The sequence below is a fragment of the Barbus barbus genome (assembly GCF_936440315.1).
Source record: "Barbus barbus genome assembly, chromosome: 20".
NCBI lineage: Eukaryota > Metazoa > Chordata > Actinopteri > Cypriniformes > Cyprinidae > Barbus > Barbus barbus.
In genome coordinates this window covers 19,258,419-19,283,427 of record NC_136748.1, presented here as the reverse complement: position 1 = coordinate 19,283,427, position 25,009 = coordinate 19,258,419, and the positions used below count along the sequence as shown (strand labels likewise).

General features: G+C 38.8%; 1 protein-coding gene across 2 annotated transcripts in view; it reads left to right on the top strand.

The window, feature by feature from the left end:
- LOC306886592 (EH domain-binding protein 1-like) overlaps window positions 1–25,009 on the top strand; it is a 143,379-nt gene that overhangs the window by 74,122 nt on the left and 44,248 nt on the right. For both annotated transcript variants that reach the window (XM_079443839.1, XM_079443838.1), the window contains exons 11-16: window positions 525–703; window positions 2,273–2,321; window positions 8,820–9,692; window positions 11,165–11,206; window positions 11,298–11,438; window positions 22,604–22,772. In XM_079443839.1, the coding sequence (XP_079299965.1) occupies window positions 525–703; window positions 2,273–2,321; window positions 8,820–9,692; window positions 11,165–11,206; window positions 11,298–11,438; window positions 22,604–22,772 (1,453 nt within the window). The remainder of the gene's footprint in view (window positions 1–524; window positions 704–2,272; window positions 2,322–8,819; window positions 9,693–11,164; window positions 11,207–11,297; window positions 11,439–22,603; window positions 22,773–25,009) is intronic.

Below are 25,009 nucleotides of genomic sequence, written 5' to 3'. Positions count from 1 at the left end.
TGTGGGATAGAGAAAATTAGTGTGTATTTGAAAAATGGTCAAGGCTTGGGCTAAATGAGAAATTTGGTGTACAGTTCATGTTTCCTTATAATTATGAGTTGTGTTTCTTTAATTTGTTTCCCTTTTCTGCATGCATTATGCTACATGTTCCTATTGTGTATAATGAAAATGAAAATAAGTTTTTCTTTCTTTTTGTTTCTTTCTTTCAAATTCTTTTTTTGTTTGTGTTGTTTCTTTCTTTAACCTAGCTAGTAAATGCAGTTTTGAGCATGTTTTTATTTATTTTTTCTCGATTGTGAATATTAATTAGGCTATGTTTAATTATTTTAATATATTTAATACATTTTAGAACATTTCTATTAGTATGTTGATAAAATAAATAGACCGTAAGATGTTGATCCAGATGTCCGTTCATTTCAAAGTCAAAGCTGACATGTCATTAATTTTGTAAATAATTTGAATGTCAGTATCACATGTTCATTTCTTTTTTCTACACCCTTCCCTCTCTTTCTCCTTCTCTATAGCCAAGTCCAATTCCTAGTCCTGTTCTTGGTGGGAGGCCGAATGCAAGTCAGTCCCTCTTGGCCTGGTGCCGTGAGGTCACGAAAAACTACAGAGGTGTCAAAATCACCAACTTCACCACTTCCTGGAGGAATGGACTGGCATTCTGTGCCCTGTTACACCACTTCAGACCCAACTTAATGTAAGCCATGCACATTCATGAAAAACACTTATACACAAGCCTCGACACACAGGAAGGACTTCTGGAGGTGGTTCAGTCAGCAGTACCCATGTTTAGCGCATGGGGCGCTACACAACTTACCGAGAGCTCACCCAAAAATGAAAATTATATCGTCTTTTATGTTTCACGTGGTGACATGGTGAAACCATTTTACTTAAATGATTTTATACACTGCCAGTCAAATGAATAATATATTTTTTAATCTTGGGTAAATTTCCTTTGATATAAAACTAATTTTACCTGCCATGTGGAAAATTCACTTTGACATGCAGAAGCATAGCAAAAAATCACTGTGCTCATGTACATCGTTCAATTGCAGTGACCAAAAAAAATATTACAAGTTAGTTAGTAATTTTTGAATTAGCCTTATGACACTGGAGATTTGCAGTTTATTTATTATTGATTGTTCATTTTATTAAGCCATTTTCAGCTGTTGCCTTTGATCAAAATAATCATCAGATGACTCATTAACCTCTATATAATTAATAGCGACAGCCCTAAACTCTATGTATACATAACTCACTTAATTCAACTCTCTCTCTCCCCCCTCTGTGAGAATCTCACTTTGAGTGGGGGGTCTAATATGGTTTCTGATGGAGAGTTTTTAATCCCTCTGTCTTATTTCTGAACATTTCTGTGTCTGGTCTCATCAGGAATGACTTAAATCCTCCTTAATTACTACACTTACAGCAGATTCATCACAGTGCTGACAGCGCCACGGCCAACCACCCTCTGGGTTTAGCATACGCTAAAGTACCAGGAATCTGGTCGCCGTCTATTTAAGGAAGATATAGTGACTGATTTATTATCTTTGATATTTTTTACGAAACATTTGCTTTGATTTAACATGTATTAAGACAACATTTTGACACAAGATAAGAGACAACTTGCTGTTTGCTTCATAAATTGTCTTATTTTGCATGATTGATAAGTGATCATTATTCCATTATTTTTCAGTTGTAACCAAGATGCAGGCAGAAATATTAATTAATATTATTGTATTATACTTTTCAATTTTCAAAGTCCATTGAATAAAATGTACAGTAGTACCAGCTTAATATGGGGTTTTACCAAAAATATGGCTTGTTACGGAAGTTAAGTGTGTTTATAAATGCTGTTTCATGTGAAGAAAGTGTTTAGAAGGCTTTTAAAGCACATTGTTTCTCAGGGGACAGTACACAGCCCACATCAAGGTTTGAACGACATGTAGTGAATTCTGAGGCTTATGATATAAGCAAAATGAAGGATATTGTCCATTTTTAGAGTAGCCCACTACTATTTCCCCTGCTGAAGAGGAAAGACCCCAGGCACACAGTGGGTAGGGCGATGGAGACTGAGAGATGAAACGTTTAATGTGCTAAGTGGTTGAGTAAAAGGATGTGTGTGTCTAATTTTGCTTGCACTCACACACACTCTATTAGTTGTGTTGATTGCAGAGCTGTGAAATTGCATGTTACAGCCATTACATGAGATGCATATTTAAAGCTAACTCTCTCTCTCTCTCTCTCGCTGTTCTTTCCTCCCTCCTAGTGACTACAAGGCTCTCAATCCTCAAGATATTAAAGAAAACAACAAAAAGGTAAATGCTACAAACCCTCTTCCACTCTTTGTTTGTTTGTGCATCAGTAATCCTCCTCATAGGTGATTTTATTTTGTTATAACTCTGATTCACTCCCACCCAGCGTTCTCTAATTGCCACTTTCAGAATGTGGCTCCCCTGCCGACACTGATGGAAAGAGTGTGTGTGTTTGTGTGGATGGAGTAAGTCACCTGGGAGTCGTAAGATAGCATCATATTCATAAACATGCTATAAATAAACTTTACAGGCTTCTCTACTGAGAGAGGGAAGAAAGAGAAATAAAGGGATGTTAATCACACACTTAGAAGAAAATGCAGGACCAAGGAGGTTTAAACAGAAAACACCCACACACACAAACTTGTAAACATACTTGTGAAGACCTGCAATTAAAGGGATAGTTCAACCTAAAATGAAAATTCTGTCATTAATTACTCACCCTCATGTTGTTCCAAACCCGTAAGACATTCGTTCATCTTCGGAACACAAATTAAGATATTTTTGATACATTCCAAAAGCTCTCGGACCCATTCATAGACAGCAAGGGTCCTTACACGATCAAGGTCCAGAAACGTAGCAAGGAGATCGTTAAAATAATTCACGTGACATCAGTGGTTCAACCATAATTTTACGAAGCTACGAGAGTACTTTTTGTGTGCAAAGAACTTTATTCAACAATTCATCTCCTCCGCGTCACCCTATAGCGAAGATCACCCTACAGCTGATCTTCACAAGCTGGATGGAACCTTTAAAAAAAAAAAAAAAAAAAAGATATAATCTGTTGCTTTGCACCCCTCCCATTCCTCTTTTTTCTTTCGCTTTCTTTGTTACTTTTTTCCCGCTTTCTCTCGTTATTGTTTTACATTATACATTGTTCCATCCATTCAGGAATTTTCATTGAGATGTGCACAACGAATGAGCTTTGAGAGAGAGCGAGGAAGGTGTGGATATTGCTGTCAGTTCTCAAATGCCTTTTTAAATAAACCGCCAGGTGGCTGTGCCAACAAGGATTACTCCAAGCATCTCTCTTCCTCTCTCTCAAAATACGCACACACAATGCACAGTAGCGCATGATACAAAGCAAATGTATATTTGCTGAAGAGTTGCTTCCTGGATTTGTTTGGAATCTATTTGGATTTGTGGATGTATAAAACTTAATTCATCTGTAATTTCGCTCCATTGAATGATCACTGTATTCTGGAGCGCTGCAGATTAACTCTTATTTCAGCCCTCAGATTAACTCCATTTAGACTTTATTAGTTGTATTTAATGTGCTCCTCGCTCTCTCCTTTCCCTCCATTCCTTTCATCTGTCAGCACTTTATCCCTACACTCAATACCTGCAGTCACTTCCTGAGTTCATTTCCTGCTCTCTCTCGTTCTGGGACTATCATATACACAGTTTTTCTCTCTCCGACACAGCAAAGAGTGCGTCTTCTCGCTCTCTTTCTACGATAAATGACTATCCCAAGCTGAGGAGGTTAAGAGCACTCTCTATACAGCCCCAAACACACACATTTATATAAACTGCATTCATTTCCATTTGATAGAATCAGCGCGACCCTCTCTGGCCCAGCCGTGATTGCAATAATCTCCATTGAAATATGACAGATAAGAGCAATCAATAGCAGAGGGGAGAGGAGAGGACGGTTTGGTCATACAGGCAGTGAAAAGAATTATTTTCTCTGTGTGTGTCTAGAGAGAGACTAGGAGTAATTTCCCATGATATCTGATCTGTGTGCGCACGTGTGCGCGTGTGTGTATGTGTTCCTGTGTTCCTCGATAAATGTGCGGACTGGAGGGAAAAGCCCCTCTGGCTGTGTTTGTGACTGACAGCGATGGATACCTGTCAATCATTCAGCGATGTCATTCACAAAACAAAATGCTTTTCATTGTCTGTTTAGCGCGGGGGAGGGGCTGACAGACCGGAGCAGGAAGGGAAAGTCTTAAACACACAATTGCACAGTTCACACGGGTTATTAGTGCTGCTGCATCATTTATACTCAGAGAGAGCAAACAGAACACTTCTGTTAGTTGAATAAATGGCTTTTTTCCCTCTCCCAGGCAGCTTGATGCTCTCTGTATTAGACATTGATACATATACTCGTTATAATATATGTAATTTAATATAAAATAATAATTATGTAATCACTTTAATTATATATATTGTATATGTTTTAATCATTTTTATTCATTTTATTTTTTCTTATACTTTATTATTATAATTATATATGTTTTATAGACTAACAATCAAAAGTTTGGGGTAGGTATGTTTTTTTTTTTTTTTTTATAAATTAATGCTTTTATTCAGTAAAGATGCATTCAATTGATCAAAGTTGACAGTAAAGATGTTTATAATGTCTTTGTTTCAAATAAATGCTATTCTTTTGAACTATTCTCTTGACATGCTCAGTACTTGGCCCCTTACTTTTCACGCTTTACATCTTACCTATGGGAGATATCATTAGGAAACACGGTGTTAGCTTTCACTGTTATGCTGATGATACCCAGTTGTATATTTGTTCGCGACCTGATGAAACTTACCAATTTGCAAAACTAACGGAATGTATAGTTGATATCAAAAACTGGATGACTAGCAATTTCTTACTGCTAAATTCTGAAAAAACAGAAGTGTTAATTATTGGACCAAAAACTTTTGCATGTAATAACCTAGATCACTGTCTAATACTTGATGGCTGCTCTGTAAATTCATCAACGCTCTCAATTAAACATTAAATCATGCGTTCATGACCTCGAGGCTAGATTATTGTAATGCTTTATTGGGTGGTTGCTCTGCACGTTTAATAAACAAACTCCATTCATCAAAATATTCTAGAAAAAATGTATCACACATTCCAAGTCAAGTCAATATTATTTGTATAGTGCTTTTAACAATGCAAATTGTGTCAAAGCAGCTTTACATCGGTTTGATATAAAGCTGGGTGGCTTTATATCAGCTTCACAGTATTTAGACGGGGAAATAGTTTGTCGAAATAGTGTCATTCTCCTCTGGCCAGGCAAAATGAGCAGTTTAAATCTAGGCTAAAGCAGAATCAGATTGTGCAAAGGACTCATCTGGTTCCTGTGGTCTTGTCCCGATGGCCGTCTTGGAGACAGGGTCTTCACTGGGGATCAGTCTCTGGGGCTCATCTAGGTGTCCTGGCTGTAGAGGTCATCTAAAGGTGCTGATCCACCATCTGGTTCCGGTTGACCTAATTAATGCAGCCTAACAATCCTTTAACGGATTTGAATTATAGAAATGCAATAGTGTATTATGTTGTAAACCAGGTTAAAGAGATGGGTCTTTAATCTAGATTTAATCTGACCGAGTGTGTCTGCTTCCCGAACAGTGTTAGGTAGATTGTTCCAGAGTTTGGGCGCTAAATAGGAAAACGATCTCCTGCCCGCAGTTGATTTTGATATTCTAGGTTTTATCAAATGGCCAGAGTTTTGAGATCGCAGACATGAAGGACTATAATGCGATAAGAGCTCACTCAAATACTGAGGTGCCAAACCATTCAGGTCTTTATAGGTAATTAGCAAGATCTTAAAATGTATACGATGTTTAATAGGGAGCCAGTGCAGTGTTGACAGAACCGGGCTAATGTGGTCATACTTCCTGGTTCTAGTAAGAACTCTAGCTGCTGCATTTTGAACCAGCTGGAGTTTGTTTATTAAACGTGCAGAGCAACCAACCAATAAAGCATTACAATAATCTATCCTCGAGGTCATGAACGCATTAATTAATGTTTCTGCATTTGATATTGAGAGCATAGGTCGTAATTTAGATATATTTTTAAAATGGAAAAATGCAGTTTTACAAATGCTAGAAACATGTTTTTCGAAGGAAGGATTGCTATCAAAAAGTACGCCTAGTTTCCTAACTGATGACGATGAATTTACAGAGCAGCCATCAAGTATTAGACAGTGATCTAGGTTATTACATGCAAAAGTTTTTGGTCCAACAATTAACACTTCTGTTTTTTCAGAATTTAGCAGTAAGAAATTGCTAGTCATCCAGTTTTTGATATCAACTATACATTCCGTTAGTTTTGCAAATTGGTAAGTTTCATCAGGTCGTGAAGAAATATAGAGCTGGGTATCATCAGCATAACAGTGAAAGCTAACACCGTGTTTCCTAATGATATCTCCCAAGGGTAACATGTAAAGCGTGAAAAGTAAGGGGCCAAGTACTGAGCCACAAAAAATATTTTGAAAAATGTTTTCAACATTAATAGTAAGAAGAAATGTTTCTGCAGCACCAAATCTGTTTTCAGAGAAATATTTCTGAAGGATCATGTGACACTGGAGTAATGGCTGCTGAAAAATCATCTTTGTCAATACAGGAATAAATTCCTTTTTTTTTTTTTTTGTTGTTGGGACCAGTAGTCTCATGAGTTCGAGTCCAGGCTTGTGGACCTTCCTCAGTCCCCCTAACCCACCTCCTCCTCCTTGACTGTGACTGTCCTGTCCTAATAAAGGCAAAAGTGCCAAAAATAAATGTAAATTTAAAAATTAAATTTAAATATATTAAAATAGAAAGCACATTATTTTAAATTGTAATAATTCATAGTTTTACTGTTTTTACTAAGCTAAGCTTCTTTTTTTTTCACATGTGAAAGAAACTTTAGATTTGTGCCACATTCGGCTGCAGTGTGAAAATAGTAAGAATCTCCATCAGACACTTTAGTTTTGTTCATTCCACCAATTATACACTCTTTCTTTAGAGTTAATACCCAAACAACACATACCTGCAGACTTTTTTGTTTTCCCACCCTTATTCGTTCCCCTTTTTTCTATTCAGCTGTCTGTACCTTATATTTCCCTCGCTCTGAAAAGGTCTGCATCACCATCGCTATTGTTAGCCTCCAGCAAACAGGAAAAAGAGAAGGCATGAGAGAAAGAAAGATGTGATTAATTGTAAATTGAGAATCGGCTTACCTTTGATTATCCCTCCCCCTCCCTTTCTCTTGCTTTCTCTCTCTCACTCACGCCAATAAAGGGGACAAACCTGATAAAGTCAGTAGATGGGTAAGCGACAGAGGTTGAGACAATAGTCAACACTCGTCAACAGGGTGAAATTCTCTCAGCCATCAGCTCGGCTCTGATAAAGCGAATCGGGGGCGAGACAGAAGGCTAATTTGTAGGCTTTTTTTTATACTGTTGTATTCTCAAATTCTTACGAGAAAGAGAAAGTAACTTTTCTTTCATTCGTTCGGTGGATTACGGCGATAATGTCAGCCAGTTTACTTTCACTTCTTCCTTCGGTTTCTGTCTCTCTCCCTCTATCTCCTGATCAGGGATTGAGTTTGGCTGTTTGATTATCTGCCTGTTCTCTTCAACCGGACAAATCAGTGCAATTATACTCACTGCTGAGAGAGAGAGTGACGGAAAGGGGGAGAAAGAGAGAGAGAGAGAAAGTGAGAGAGATGGAAGGAGGGCGAGTGGGAGATGTATGCGATAAGACTGAGGCAGGATTAGTTTAGTGTTTCTTGGTATCGTGCTCTCTTATCATGGAGAACCATCCTTGACATTAGCTGTCACCGCCTGCCGCATCCTACTGATCCCAGCTTGTCTTATCCCAAATCTAATTCCTGCATGCACCCTACACCCTAACTGCCTCCCTCCCATCACCCTACAAACCCTCTTCTTCCCTTTCACCCTTTACCCTGGCATTCCCCCTTTCCCTTCATCCTATAGCTTGGCCTTCTATCCCACTCTACACCCTATTGTTTACCCTTTCACCCTACACCCTATCATTCATTTTCAGCCTTCACCCTCCACCCTGTTTGTCCCTTTCACTTTTATGCTACCATTTCCTCCTTAGCTTTCAACGAATACATTACCCATCCCACCTATTTATTTCACCCTTTCCTTTCTTCCGACACCCTACAAAACCCACCCTTTCCACCTTAATTAACACCCACTATACTCCAAATACAAGTAGAAATTGCTTTTGATAAATCTATAAAGGAGTTTCAGACTTTTTTTTTTTTTTTTTTGGAAAAAGCAGTATTAATTTATTTTAATTTATTTATAAAGCCCTTATAGACTAACCCAGATTTTTTATTTATTTACTTTTAATTTGGTAGAATTATAATCCATTTAATTTGATGAATGATTTGGCAAATTTATTTTTGTTTATGTTTGTTTATTTTATAGAACAATTGTCTGACCCAAATTGTTTTTTTTTTTGAAGAATTATTGTCTGACCCAGACTTATTTTAGTTTTGATGAATTTTTATGCATTTGGTTGACGGATTAATTCTAATTTAGTTTAGAAAAAAAGTCAATTTTGCACCCTATATTCAATGGTTCTATTTAACAATTGAATTTAATGGTTCTGCGAAGGATTGACTCAAGTGAAATGAAATCAGTCAATTTTTTTCCTTCAATCAATTATTTGTATACCAGTTCTTGTTTTATGTACTCTGCTTTATTTGATACTGTCCTTTATTTTCTATGCTTTATTTTAAACATCATCTGTTTTTTGTGTATGCAGGCATATGATGGCTTCGCCAGTCTGGGAATCTCTCGGCTTCTGGAGCCGTCTGATATGGTTCTCCTGGCGATCCCGGATAAGCTGACGGTGATGACGTACCTGTATCAGATCCGGGCACATTTCAGCGGCGAGGAACTCAATGTTGTGCAGATCGAAGCCAACAGCAGTCGTAGCACATACAAAGTTGGAGACTTTGAAACGGATACAAACAGTTCTATTGACCAAGACAAATTCTACGCCGAACTTAACGACATTCACCGGGAGCCCACCAATCAGGGTGCTGCAGCAACCAATGGTGGGCATGGTGTTAAAGAAGAGCAGGAAGTGAAGTCAGTCATGACAGTTGGGGGATCTGGTTCTCTATCCTCCTCCCCAGGGGAAGTTCTAAAAGATGTAGTTCCATCTTTACGGACGACTACAGCAGACTCTCCAGTAGCTCCAACAGTCACTGAACCTCACCCACGACCTGCCCAAAGCACCAGAACCAGCGTGGAGACCTCCACCAGCCAACCTCCCACTGCAGAACAGAAAAAACTCCTCAAAGCCGATACACTGGACATGGGTGATCTGTCTCACAGGCTGGAGAGAGAAAAGGAGATAGGGCAGTCGGGTGGTTTGACCGCTGCTGACACCAGAGACTCCAGGGAGCAGCACAAGACCCCACAGCCTGGTGAAAGACAAACTGAATCTAGGTCGCCCACGTGGCAGACCGGGTCTTTTCTGACGAACACCCACAAACTGGGCTTCACGTATAACAGAGACACTGATCTTATCAAGAAGAAGAGAGCGAGTTTGCGCCACTCTGAATCTGACAGCACCTCAGACAGCAGTGCCCAGACCAACCACACACACACACCTGCTAAACTCACACAGGTAAATGTCAACACGAATACAAAATTATCTATCTCTTTGTCTGTCTGTCTGTCTCTATCTATCTGTCGTACTGTTGTTTTGTCGTCCTGTCATTCTATCATTCCATCTGTTGTTTTATTTTTCTACTGCGCTTTCATTCTTTCTATGTCTACCATTCTGTATTCTTTCTTTCATTCTATCCATCTTTCTTTCTCCCTAAGGTCAATAAACCTTAAAACTTCTGAGCCTTTTTCACCATTTTTCATATTTTTTTCTGGTTAAAAATCCCATTATACAAATTTCTTTGTCATATGAATTTCTTTGAATTTCAAATTCAGTTTTATTTCACTTTAACTGCAATTGTAATTCTGCATCCTATTTGCTACCTCAATTTTATTTCAATTTAAATTCAGGAGTTGAATTGGAATCATAAATTTTTTTATGTCCCAAGATTCTGGATAACCTGGAAATATCAAGGAATTAAAAAATTTCCAGGCTGAACTTAGAAAAGTTCCAGAGTGTTTAACTAATTAGAAATGACACTTTGTGTGTATCATGTAAAAATTATTTAAAACAGTCGTCACGAACAACTGGAAAAGTCATGGACACATTATGGAAATTCATTGGTCAAAAAGTGCAAGAACCCTGTTGAGCAGTCAAAATGACCAAACCGCACACAGGACAAATGGTCTAACACAAGCAAGCTAACATAAATACACAGACACACAATTTTAGGTAACAAACTCGGGTAGATACACATGCATGTTAAATGAATAATGCCATGAACAGAAAAGCAGTTACAGCTTAAATGGGGAAAGCTGCCATATAAAATCAAAGCACATAAAACTGTTTGAAGCTTTTTACATGTTTGATATTTTTGCCATTTTGTGAGGCGCCTGATCGGCACAGACAGCAGCCGCGTGTCACTCGGAGTGGCATGTCATTATGTTTGGGCCGTCCCGCCTGCAGCTCTAATACTGACACGGGTTATAGCGTGTTCCGCATGAGAGCCTCTCCTCATCTATACAGCATACACACACACTTGCAGGTATTGCAGCACAACCAACTTTTATCACACTCTCACCATGTATCACTGTCATTCCTTCCACTGAATAACTTTCCAGCTTAGATTTGTCCTGATTTTGTTTTGACATGTCATCAAGGCCTCAGCTGTGACATGAGAGGTGCGTTACCATGGTGACAGTTACTTGGCACCACCTTAATTTTTTTGGGCACTTCGTTTGGTTGTTTTATACCCGTTCTCGTCCGTGATGTTAACAGTGATCAGGAGCAAACGTTACTCTATCTTCTCTCAGCCGTCAGAATCACCGTCATACCAATCGGCCAATCAGCTGCCTGCTGGAGCCCATAATGAGAGCGCAAAGCTTGATAGCGTGAGGAAGAGATGCTAATCTGACTTGCACAACATATAGGGCGATAGAGCATCCACAGATTTGTTCTTATGTTATGTTTTTTTTCACATGTTTTTTCAGGAAGTCATACCCGCCCCAGTGTCTAACACCAGTGAAGAGAAGGTGAAACAGATCATGCTAATGCAAAGTGGTTATACAAAGTATAACTTTGTTACACTCAAAATTGAATGAAACTTCTTTGTGTGGATTGCAGAAGGTCCTGTCTCGTCAAGAGGAGCTGAAGGAGAGGGCCAGGCTGCTATTGGAACAGGCCCGTAGAGATGCTGCCATGAAGGCTGGAAACAAAAGCACCACTAATGCACAGTCACCTACACACACTCCACAGATTATTGATGTGAGTTCACACTTTTGCTTAGATGTCAGCATCGACAGCCATTACTCCAGTCAAATTATTTGGTGCTCAAAAAACATTTCTTGGCAATACTTTACAATAAGATTCCATTTGTTAACATTAATTACATTAATTAATATGAACTAACAATAAAAAAATACTTGTAAAGCATTTATCAGTCTTAGCTAGTGTTAAATTTATTCAAATCAAAAGTACCGTATATGTTAATACTATTTATTCGACCTGAGCGAACATGAATTAATGAACAGCTGCATTTTTATTAACTAATGTTATCAATGATTAATAAATACTGTTTGAAATGTATTTCTCAATAGTTAATACATTGTTAACTACATTTACAATTATATTTAGTCATTTAGCAGACGCTTTTATCCAAAGCAACTTACAAATGATGACAATAGAAGCAAGCAAAACCAACAAAAGAGCAATAATATGCAAGTGCTATGACAAGTCTCGATTAGCCTAAAGCAGTACACGTAGCAAGGTTATTTATATTTTACATATATTATACACTTACATATAACATAAAGAAAACAAGTACATAGAATAGAAAAAGAATAGAGAAAGCTAGTGTTAGAGGCCTTTTTTATTTTTTAGTTAGAAGATGAATTGAGAGTGCAAGTCAAGTCAACAAATAGATAGAATTAGAATAGAGAGTGCTTGAGTTAGAGGGTCAAATAAAGATGGAGGAGATGTGTTTTTAGCCATTTCTTGAAGATGGCTAAGGAGTCGGCTGCTCGAGTTGCGTTGGGCGGGTCATTCCACCAGCAGGGAACAGTTAACTAATGGAACCTTATTTTAAAGTGTTCATATTATTATCAGTGTTGAAAATAAGTTAATAGGAATATAATAAAAATAGCATTTAGAGATCATTATAAAAGTCTTTACTTGCACTTGTGATCAATTTAATGTGTATTTGCTGATTAAACGTATTAATTTAAACTTTTGAATGGTAATGTGTATACAACTAATTATAGTAATGACTAAAACTCAAACCCTCCTGTAAAGGTTAACCTTTCAGTATTTTTGTATATTTCAGTTGTGGATTTTACCAAAATTCCCCAAAGTTTTTTCTTTTTCAAATATAACAATTCTTATGACAAGCTCTTCCATATACATAAACAAGTGCATATACACACTTAAATAAGTTCTTACCACTATTCCCAACTCCTCTCAGTATGCTCCTGTCAGACAGGAAGTAATAGAGAGTAATATTATTCTGTAGCCAAGAGCCATCATTCTAGAGTGTCTCATTTCACACAGGACAGGTCTTTAAGGGTTACTCGAGGACTCCAGGTAGTGATGTAGGAAGTGACCAGTCAGAGAACATCAAACGCTAAATAAACATGCTCTACTGAGCTCAGTACTGCAGGACGGCTGACACTTGACGTCGAAAAGCTCAGGCCACATCCGAATAACATTTCAGTTCTCCTAACATCCTGTTTTAGAAGAAGAATAGTGTGAAACGCAATGGCATAAACATACAGAACCACGGGGGAGGGGTTTTCAGGACATGATGAAATATCTGGCTTGTGGCGGATTTATTCAGACGTTTTGCTGTATGAATTTTAAAAGGAAAGGAGATGCCCTTGAATGAAATGCATAAGAAAGCAAAGAGCAGGAACAAGAAGGCACCTCAGTGTGATGCTACCATAAATTAAAGTTGTTTTCAAAGAAAAATATTTTCTTTTCTCATAGTCTCTCTCGCCTGCAAAAGTCCTCTGCGCTCTGATCAAGGGGAGATGGTCCTCGTCCCGTAAATGAACCAAGAATTAGTGTCTGTGTATGCGTTCGCAGCGCCTCCATCCCAAGGACAATGTGCTAATGAGGCTTCAGTGCATTAGCGTGCTGGAATATTGAATTGTTTCACTTTTTAATAGAAAACATTGATCAAAAGGGAGCGTGGCTTGGCACGCTGGTAATTGTTAGTGATTTAGATTAGATTAGTTGATGTCTTGTTTTGATTAGTAGGCCCTGTTATCTTATCACTGGCCTCTGCATGAAGCTCCTCCACTAAGAAGAGACTTTACGCTTTAGCATGCAGAGGGAATATTTTAATTAAATTAAGACTTGCTCCATTCTTTCAAAGCGGAGATAGAGATGGAGGGGTGAAAGTGAGGATGGATGAGAAAGAGAGAGAGAGTGAAGTCATTGGGGTGCAGTGAGCTTTTCAGTGGCGCACTTTAGCATGGGCCAAAATGCTGTGCTTTTTTTTTTTTCTTTTTTTTTTTTTTACTGCCAGGGGCTAATCCTGCCGTTGTGGTGATATATCGAAAAACAGGGAAGATTTGAATAGTCTGGCAGTTAATATTCAGCTTGATATTAAGGTATTTACAGTGATTTTAATTGAATAAATGCAGCCTTGGTTCAACTAGCCCTTCAATATCCTGCCCCAACTTTCAACAGGATAAATGTTTGTCAAAAAGGGGTCTTTTAAATGAAACACTGCTTCTCCGTGTGTACAATATTGTAAGCAGTTAGCATACAGACTTGATTGTGTGTGAGAGTGTGTAGGATGGCCAGCGGGCCAGTCATTGTCCTCGGTCAGTGGTGTGTTTCAGTGGGCCCATCAGTGAGCCCACCCCTCTCATCAGAACTGCTCTGTGTGTGTGTGTTTCTCTTGTTCTTTTACATGCCATGTTAATTGTGCTCCATTGTGCTGCATTGGCTCTCTTGCTTTGATCTTTGCCACCACTGTCTCTCTCCCTCTCTCTTTCTCTCTGCTTTACTTTTTGTCTCCTACTCTTTGCTAACTCTGTGCATATGTGTGTGTTTAGGCCTTTGATAGTAGTATAACGGTATAAATTGTTTAGTCATGGTCATTGTACTATGGGTAGGTGACCTTCACAATCCATTAGAACCAAACCTCTGAGTCGCTCTCATGTTCTTCACCCCCTGGTGAGAGCAAATCGCTAATTAATGAACAATTAGAAAAAGCACAGCAGCACAACACCCCCTTCACGCTAGTATACACATACACTCTTAAAGGAATGTTCCAGGTTTAAGTTAAGTGCTATTAACTTAATTTATACATTTGTGGCATAGTGTTGACTACAGCAAAATAATCTCATCCTCATTTTTAACAAAGGCAAATATTAGGGTAGTAACACACAGAGTGATTCCAGAAGTTTTAAAAGATGCAATGTGAATCTCATTTATGTATTTCATAATTTTAAATTTTTTAAATAAAAGCACATTAAAAGAAAATTTCATTTTCAGTTGTAAAGTCACATACATCATCTTTCTTGAAGCGGACATACTTTTTTATGTGGATGAACTTCTTGTTATTCCCATGGGTGGATTGTCATTTTGCTAACATTTCTGCATTGGTTGTTTTTTCGTTTTTTTGTTAGCATTTTGAATTGCATGCAAACAGTCCTTTCTGGATTAGCGTCATGTGAGATCATTGAAAAATCTGGTGTAATTTTACATTTTGAAGTGTTTCTGTCACACCAGGCTTGTGTTGTTGCAATTTTTACTGCCTGGTCCCGTGTTACATTGTGGATTTTTAAACTGATGCTTTAATCAAAATGCATTTTGTGGCAGTTACATTATGCCACAGTTGCTCTTTATAGATCTGAATTTACACTGAACCCAGAAAATTTCTCCCTCACATAATTTCACTCTTTCATAGACAAGACCTTTCAAATAAATTGAAGAGAATCTCCCCTCTCTTTCCTTTTCCTCTTTTTCGGTCCTCGATTAAGAGAAAGCAGGGGAGAGGGAGCGATACTGAGGGGAAATAATTTTTATTTATGTAGTCCTTTAAATCATAAAAAGGGAGGGAGGGAGGCAGAAAAAGGGGACAGTGCGTTTCTTCAGATTTTCTCAAGCATTAGTTGATCAGTGCAGTAATTTCACAGCGCTTTGGCCAGGGTAATTATGGAGGGTACGGCGAGAGAGAGAGAGAAAGAGAGCAGAAGAGGGGGAGGGAAAAGATTCCAGGTGAGCTTCCTCGTGTTCACTGGCTCGTTATGATTAGTTTAATTGGACTGTTTGATTTTTACCGACGAGGCCCTGCTTCACCCTCCTGACTCTCTTCTCCATCCTCTCTGTGTGACAGTGCGGTGACTTTTCAGAGCTGCCTGTGACCCTCCCTCTCAGAGAGAGACGGAGCAAACCTTTGAACTCGTGGCGGCCTCCCTGTGTGCTTGTGCATGTGTGTTTTGAGGCTCTATCACGCTCGTTTTTCAGCCTCGTTTAACTGCGACATCAAACGTGTAATCAAATATGTTGCTTTTTCTATGTAAATCTGTTGTCAGTACTAACACCACGTACTGCAGTGATCTCTCTCTCTTTCTCTCTGTAGTCCACAGTCGTTAGCGTCAGCCCGCCTCTGATGCGTGAGAGTCAGTGGGAAGGCCCAGGGAAGACCAATTGTCCCAGCAAGCACCAGAGACTCAGAGTTAATTGGGCCAATTAGGCCACAGTTGTCCTCCTGTTCTCTGTTCTTTGGGTCTGACGCCCTCAAACGATTCCCTCAGACTTTCAAAGGAACCGTGGCTGCGCCTTCCATATGCATTTTAACATGCTGACGTGACTACACAGGCTCTCTCGCGCTGCATTCCGATTGTCTTTTTAGTTTGGAAACCTTTCTTTTTCTGGTGGATTCTCGTCTAATGAAACAGAATGGATAGAAGGTAGTTGAAGGGCTGTGTGTGTGGAGATCAAAGCGGTTGGTTGGAACAGAGAAGCTGTTAGACGGAGAGAGAGAGAGAGACGCCCCTCCAATCTCTTCATGAGTTGTGATCAAGCCACTGCTCTCTCCGGCATTACGCACACACAGTCATTTCTCAGTGGGGCTGTCTCCTCTTTTTCCCCCCTTGTCTCTCTCTTTTTCTGTATCTCTCTCTCTTTCTTTCCACCACAACAACCTCTCCTTTCTTCTCTTCCACTACCTCATTCCTTTCTCTCTTTTCTACCGCTCTTCAGTTTTTAACCTCATTCATAAGTCGGTCTCCTATGAATAAAATATGAAGGATAAAAGCATAAAGTTTAAGTTAATTTTGATATGAAATTGCAATTGTTTAATCCAGTTATTTCAGTTGGACTGAAAAGTGTTTGTTTAGAGAGAGAGAGAGAGAGTGCTAAGAGCGTTTGTGTGTCTGTCTGAACACTTTAATTAAAGAAAGTAAGTACAAGCATTAATACAACGTTTTTAATAACTTGTTGATTTTCTGTCGCATTAATACATTTTTAATGGTCATGTTCCATATCTTGCTAAAGACTGAAAGAGATCAAACTTTTTAAAGTGAACAATTACATTTTAAAATTGACTTTAATATTTAATATTAAAGAGTGTTAAAATAAAATATTTAAATTCATGAAGAATGCATTCAATTTTTTGTAAATAAAGGCTGTTCTTTTGAACTTTCTAGTCATCAAAAAATGCTGATTAAAAAAAAATCATAGTTTCCACCAAAATTTAAATCTGCACAACTGTTTTAAACATTAATAATAAAAATATTTCTTGTGCACTAAATCAGTATATTAGAAGTATTTCTGAAGGATCTTGTGATAATGAAGACTAGAGTAATGGCTGCTGAAAATTCAATTTTGCCATCATATTTTAAAACAGAAAATATATTAAAACAGAAAATGTACATTTGTAGTTGCAATATTTCACAATATCACTCTTTCTGTATTTTACATTACTACTTTCAAGTGATGTCAGCAGAAAAAAATCAAAGTCATTTTAGAGGAAGAGCAAACTATTATATTCTGATTGCAGGTTATAAAGACAGATGTTTTTGGAATAACAAAAAAAGTTAGTGGAGGAGCAATCTGCCGATTTAATGTTCACTGTAATACTTGTTACAGTTGTTATTGTGAACAATTCATTGGTGAACATTAAAAAAGTAAGAATATCATAAATTGCTCGTCCTCTTCAACAACATTTCAGTTGATGTCACCAAGCCCTGTTATCCTTCAACCCCCTCCCCTCATCATCTCAATCTAACCAGTTCCTGATCAGCCTTATCTTTTTTCTCACGAATGATCTTCTTTCACTCGGAAAAACGTCACATTACGGAAGCGACCTGGCTTTCATGTTGACTGAAGCAGGTGTGTGTTGTTTGTGTACTCCGTTAAGGACAGCTTGCAGTGAATGGCTCTTTCTGCCGGGTAATTATGTTGTCATGTAAAGGCCAAAGTTTTCTTCCTACTCGCACACAAAGCGCCTGCTCAACCTGTTCATCTACTACTCTTTTACCCGCATCAAGGGTTTGTCTTTCCAACTGCCCACATTCATCAGTATGTGTGTGTGTGTGTGTGAGTAGTACTGACACACAGCTCTCCCTCCAACTCTGTAACCTCTTGCCTCTGGCTCTCTGCAGTCGTAAATTGAAATAAGCATGTTTTGTTTGGTATTAATTCTGCGTTTGACACTGTCATTTTTGTTCATGCCCACTATAAGCATGATGGGAATGTCTCAGATGCCCTCATGAGTTATGCATATGCTTGTACGTTAAATACCAAATGTCTTTCTGAGGGACAAACCTGGCCAACAGCCTTTATCCTTCCATCCTGCAAAATGGGTTGGTAACTGTTTGGCAGTGTTTTTTTTTTTTGTGTGTGAGCCGGGTGCTAAGGGCAGGCTTTGTAGCCTGCAAGACATCTATCTCTATCTCTCTATTTATCTGTTCGCCCTCACACCACACCAGTATCATCTACACACATGCAGAAGCATAATTATGCCATGTACAACGGCCTTTGATAGCATGTACAGTTTTCTTCTTAATTCTTTATCAAATGCATTGATCGTGGTGTATGTGCATTGATCCAGGAACCACATCTGCAGCCCAGCGATAAGGCCACGGTGGCATCTCTCTCTCGCGCTCGTTCTCTCTTGCTCTCTCTCGCTCTCGTTTGGCTGGGGGCTAAAGCAGGCTGCTGTAGGATTAGCTGATGCTCAACTACTTGCATTTTAAGTTGACACCTCAACACCAAGCAGAGGCCACATTACAGAGGAAAAGCTGCCCCGTCCGTCTGCCCAATGCTTCCCCTTCTGTAGGCTCTCTCTCTTTCTTCCTCTCTCTCTCGACTACATATAATTGGATTTGTGAATGGGAGCAGACGAATGCTTCCTTTAGAATGGCCGGGGACACAAGGTGAAGTTTTCTCATTACAGACCACGAAGCCAGGGGACAGATCATAGACGATCTGTATTTTCCATTTAAAGAGGACAGAAATGGGAGCGAAGGAAGAATAAAAGAGAGGAGGGTTTGATAGACAGTGCAGAGAGAGAGAGGTGAAGAGGACAAGGAAGTCTCTTTATTTCACAGGTCACTTTCTAAAGGACGGAGAGAGGGTTGATGAGCCTGAAACGTCGTAGTTTTTTCATTTTCTTGAACGTGTCTCAAACATTGCGTTCATCTTTGATTGCTTTTGTAAACGCGCTGAATATTTGGGTTTGGTTATTTGTCTACCGTTTGGATGAGTTCATAGGCAAGTAGGGTCAGGAATCAAAAAACGGTTCTTAATTATAGCTGGTGACATCATCACAGCCTTGTTGGTTTTCACGCCATTGAATTATTTTCTGTCAGCAATCAACTTTCAAGTGAATCTTTGCAAACACTCCTGTAAGCATATGATTTTCTATATTACAGTAGAATTCATGTATATATTGTATTATACTGTATTGTATTTTTTATTTAAAATTATTTATATAAATCTAAAGCAATTAAATATAAAGAAAATAAATAGAATAAAGAATCATACATTTAAGATAAGCTAATAATTATTTTTAATGGCTGATAGATAAATGGCTGATATAAAAAAAATCTAAACTGTATTGTCTAAATAAATTTTAAATAAACACTTAAAATTAAAACAATTAAAAGAATTGTTTTCCGATCATATTCCATTCTTTTTCTCAAAATTAAGAAGAATCATTGATGGAATCAGAACCAGAATTGATAAATTACTAATGATTCCCATCTGTATGCATGTTTGTGTGTGTCTTTTGGATGGGCTAAAAATCCAAACCCTCTCTTCTTCTGCACTGCTTGCTTGTGCTATGTGTGTGTGTGTGTGTGTGTGTGTGTGCGTGGACACACGTGGCCCTCCCCTTCTCTGCACACTCAGTGTGTCATGACAAATATATCTGTTTGTGCTTCACTGGCTGGCACCGTCTCTGGCTGGCTGGCACGGCTGTGTTAGCGCCAGGGCCCTGAGCCTGTGTGTGTGCCCAGCCGAGCGACTCCTTCCATGGCTCGCTGCACCCTCGCAGCCCCCTCCCACCCTCCAGCCCCCTCCAAAAGAGCAGCCAGACTGGGGCAGCCACCCGGACCCCATGCCCACTGTGAGTGTTTCTGTCTGGGGCTCAGCTCTGCCGCCCACCCCCTCTCTCCCTGGATCTCCTGTCCAGAATGAGGGCGACAGCCCTCCATTATCTGCTTTTGCGCCTCTCTCCCTCCCTTTTTACCCACACACCATGCTTTCTTCTCCACCTTTAACTATGACTTTGTCATCGTTTCTGCCACCCCAAATGTTTTTATTTTGTTTTCTTCACTCGTTCTTATGGATACCCTCATTATCCTTGGAGATCTGCAGCTGGGAGGTTGGATGGGCCACTGATCTCTCTCCCCTCTCTTCCTCTTCCTTTTTCTCTCTCTTTCTCTCACTCCAAGCACAGCCCAGTTGGAGAGTCCAGACTGAACGGTCAAGCTTCAGTGTAGCTGAAAAAGAGCCACTTGAAGTCCATTTGAAGAGAGAGCCATTAAAGAAATCTCTTCATAAGAGGACAGACAGTTTCACACCTCATTGCTGCTGTAGAAATAGATCGTTCCACAGTGGTTATTCTGCACAGTGTGCAAGGCCGATTCATTTGGAGAGTTCAGTTGTATCTCTCAGTGACTGTTTTTATTCAAGCATGTTGACTTCACACATTCATAACTGTCCCTTTCAATGTCTCAGATTTTCAGTGCTTTATTGGCATTATTTTTTTTAAAACATTAATACAAATCACAAAAAAAGGACATTAATGTTAAATTCTTCAACAATAGTTAATTTTGTAATGTTATATCGTAATAATCAGTTAGATTTCTTTTAACGGTAATTAAAGGTTTTTCAGAAATTAATGTTTTTTGCAGCATTTATTAGTCTAGTTTAATGTTATTTATACATTTAAATTATAAAAAATATAGACGTACATGTAGAAATTAACAATACTTTAGTTTAGTTAGTCTTATAAAAGTATTGATTATTGTTATTTTATGTTATTATATTATTTAATATACATCCAAAACCTTACTGTAAAGTTTTCCAGAAAAATTCCAATTAAATTAGTTTTTGTGTGTGAAATATGATGAAAGTACAGGCCTTACATTTTTATGAAAATTTAATACAATGTGAAAAGGTTTTTTTGGGGGTTTTTTTTTTTGGAAAGTTAAAAAAAAACGATTTACAGAGCTGCATTCAAATGTCTGTCCTTTTTTCACCATCAGTGTTATCATCCATTTAGTGTGAATCCGTATTTATTCCAGGTATACCATGCATTTCCAACTTCATGAAGTGTCTGTCTGCCCCTTTACAGATTTGCCCAATTCAAGCTTCTGTTAAATGTTCCAGCACAGTCTGTGTGGATTGATGCACCTTCCTTTTCCTTTGTCTGCTGCTGTTCTTCATCTCTTGTTAATTTTCCTTGACTACAGTATTACAGAACATTTCCAGAGTTGCCTAAAAGCAGTTTACACTGGGCCTGGTGGTAATCCTGCCCTTTGGGCGCACACACACAAGGAATCTCATTTTCTGTGCTAATGGTTAGCCTAGCCCTGAATCGCTGTATGTAAAACAGTGTGTCGAAGGTTGTGTGTGATGATACCTGCAAGGTTGAGAAGATCATTTGGCGTTTTAGACTTCAGCTGCAGAAAGAATGACAATTATATTACGTTAAATTGTATGAGGAGCACAGGGCAAAAGCCTCACAGCTCAGACAAAACATACATTTTTATACAGTAGAGGCAGATGTAGACACAGAAACATGTGGTTCTGTTTGTTTTTGTTGATTGCTTAATTTATTCGCTTTCATATCGTTGGCTATTCCAAGTCATCCTTCAATTAGAGCAGATGTTATTCATTTTGCGAGAACATAGCAGACACACACTCATACTAAATGTGCCCAATTCAGCTTTGGCAGGAGCGCTCCTGTGTTTTCAGGTGTAACCTGGCCTTAGCTTTGTCTTGCATGTCCAAATTACCCTGAGACTCAAGGGCCCCCGGGTTGGACCCCCGAAAAGTGCTCCTGTGATTCCCTCATCTGCATCTCTCTGCTTATTGTCCTTCTGAACAATGGCTTCAGACAAACAGTGTCCACAGAAACAGGTGAAATGGGGTTAATTAACTCTCTGCTCTTCTGCTCCAGAAACATGTTACCACCTTGAAAATATGTGTGTGTGTTCATGTGGCTGTCTGTGGGCCCAGGCTACCCATCATGCCAAGCAGACCTGTCTTAATTCTTAAGTGTGGTAGTGATACTACAACTTTGTGAATATTACAGAAAATTGTTAGGTTATAATAACCATTCAGTATTATGCATTTTCTCTAAAGCATTGTTACCCAACTATGGTCACTAATTCTGTCATTACCAACTTAGTTCAATGAATCAGAGTTTCTCAAAATAATAGTACCAAGAAATATTTGCGAACAGCCTTACAAAGTTGTGTAGTTAGAAGTACAGGTCTAATTTCAATCATGTGTTATTAATTAGCAATATTTTTATTAAAAATGTTTTACATGTCAGGTGCTTGGTCTAATGATTAGATGTTGCAATTAAATGTAATTCAAGTTTCCTCATCTGTCTATTCATGTTTAAGTAGCTGGTGCATACATTTCTGTCTCTACCTCTTGTTGATGCACACAAAACACTCTTAAACACACAGTCAGGTCAAAAAAATGACACACCAGCAAATATCTCTGGTTTATTATGTCTGGACCTATACAGAATCAATGACAAAATAAACCATGCAGTGAATCTCTCTCGCTCTCTCCCTCTGTGCCAGAGACCCTCCATCCTGACTGGTAAAAAAAAGCTGCTATCAGTCTGATCTGATGGGAGAGAGAGGAGTGAAAATGGCATTTCTGTCAATTACTTGAGATGGCACCCGTTCAATAACCACCCTCTCCCTCTGCTTCTGTGTGTGTGTCAGGAGCGTGATGAAGAACGACGCAGGCAGCTGCGAGAGAGAGCCAGGCAGCTGATAGCGGAGGCTCGATCTGGAGTAAAGATGGCTGAATTGCCTCTCTATACTGACTCCACCTCTATTGCTTGTAGTACAGCTGGGAACAACTTAAAAGGAAGGTCAAAGACAGCTGGAGGTGAGTGCAGGGGGGCTTTTATAGGCCGAACACGCACATACACTCACAATGCATAAACACATGCATGCACATATTCTCATAAGCATGCGAACGTACACGCAAATCTACATGTGTTCACTTTGAAATACCACAGACGTAAGCTCTGTTCCAAAACATACTGAGATGCCTATGAAGACATGCTCCCAAGGGTACATACCTTGCTTTGGCAGAAGCCAAGTCAATATATTTGTATAGTGCTTTTAACAATGCAAATTGTGTCAAAGCAGCTTTACATCGGCTTGATATAAAGCTGGGTGGATTTATATCAGCTTCACAGTATTTAGACGGGGAAATAGTTTGTCGAAATAGTGTCATTCTCCTCTGGCCAGACAAAATCAGCAGTTTAAATCTAGGCTAAAGCAGAATCAGATTGTGCAAAGGACTCATCTGGTTCCTGTGGTCTTGTCCCGATGGCCGTCTTGGAGACAGGGTGTTCACTGGGGATCAGTCTCTGGGGCTCATCTAGGTGTCCTGGCTGTAGAGGTCATCTCTAGGTGCTGATCCACCATCTGATCTGGATACAGTCTGGATCTGGGTGGCTACGGTGACCTCGGAATGAGTAAGAAACGGACTAATATTAGCGTAGATGCCATTCTTCTAACAATGTAACAAGTACATCAGGTGTTTTGGAAATGTTCCCGGTTCCGGTTGACCTAATTAATGCAGCCTAACAATCCTTTAACGGATTTGAATTATAGAAATGCGATAGTGTATTATGTGTAAACCAGGTTAAAGAGATGGGTCTTTAATCTAGATTTAATCTGACCGAGTGTGTCTGCTTCCAGAACAGTGTTAGGTAGATTGTTCCAGAGTTTGGGCGCTAAATAGGAAAACGATCTCCTGCCCGCAGTTGATTTTGATATTCTAGGTATTATCAAATGGCCAGAGTTTTGAGATCGCAGCAGACATGAAGGACTATAATGCGATAAGAGCTCACTCAAATACTGAGGTGCCAAACCATTCAGGTCTTTATAGGTAATTAGCAAGATCTTAAAATGTATACGATGTTTAATAGGGAGCCAGTGCAGTGTTGACAGAACCGGGCTAATGTGGTCATACTTCCTGGTTCTAGTAAGAACTCTAGCTGCTGCATTTTGAACCAGCTGGAGTTTGTTTATTAAACGTGCAGAGCAACCAACCAATAAAGCATTACAATAATCTAGCCTCGAGGTCATGAACGCATTAATTAATGTTTCTGCATTTGATATTGAGAGCATAGGTCGTAATTTAGATATATTTTTAAGATGGAAAAATGCAGTTTTACTAGACATAGCAGTTTTACTATGCTAGAAACATGTTTTTCGAAGGAAAGATTGCTAGCAAAAAGTACGCCTAGGTTCCTAGCTGATGACGATGAATTTACAGAGCAGCCATCAAGTATTAGACAGTGATCTAGGTTATTACATGCAAAAGTTTTTGGTCCAATAATTAACACTTCTGTTTTTTCAGAATTTAGCAGTAAGAAATTGCTAGTCATCCAGTTTTTGATATCAACTATACATTCCGCTGGTTTTGCAAATTGGTAAGTTTCATCAGGTCGCGAACAAATATAGAGCTGGGTATCATCAGCATAACAGTGAAAGCTAACAGTGAAAGTCTGAAGTCAGTGGAAGTCTAAAAGCAGCTTCACATCCTTCATAAATTAGGTAATTCCATAATACATTGCATCATGCTTTTTGGGAGGTTGTATGAAGCAAGAGAATGTTGATTTATAATTTATTCAGAGCCTAAAAGCATGGGCCGTTTCACCCAATATGCACAATTTTCCCAATGTTTGTGTGTGCTGTGTACATTGAGGCTTAAAATCATAGTTCACCCAAAAATGAAAATTCATAATTTCATGTCGTTCCAAACCTTTCGCAAAGCACAAAAGAAGATATTTTGAAAAAGGTTTTGACTGTTGTCCATACAATGAAAGTAAATGGGGGTCAACAACACCCCATTTGGACCCTGTTAACTTTCATTATACCGACAAAAAACACTGAGATTTTCTTCAAAATGTCTTCCTTTGTGTTCCACAGAAGAAATAAAGTCATACAACTTTGGAACAACATGAGGATATTATTTTAGTATTATTTATATACAGAATCAGCTACTAGCATTTTCAGAATTACATCTGTTTTTTTACTTTTAGTTTGTTTTTATTAGTTGTCTTATTAGTTTTCAGTTCTATTATTTTTAAATGTGTATATATAATA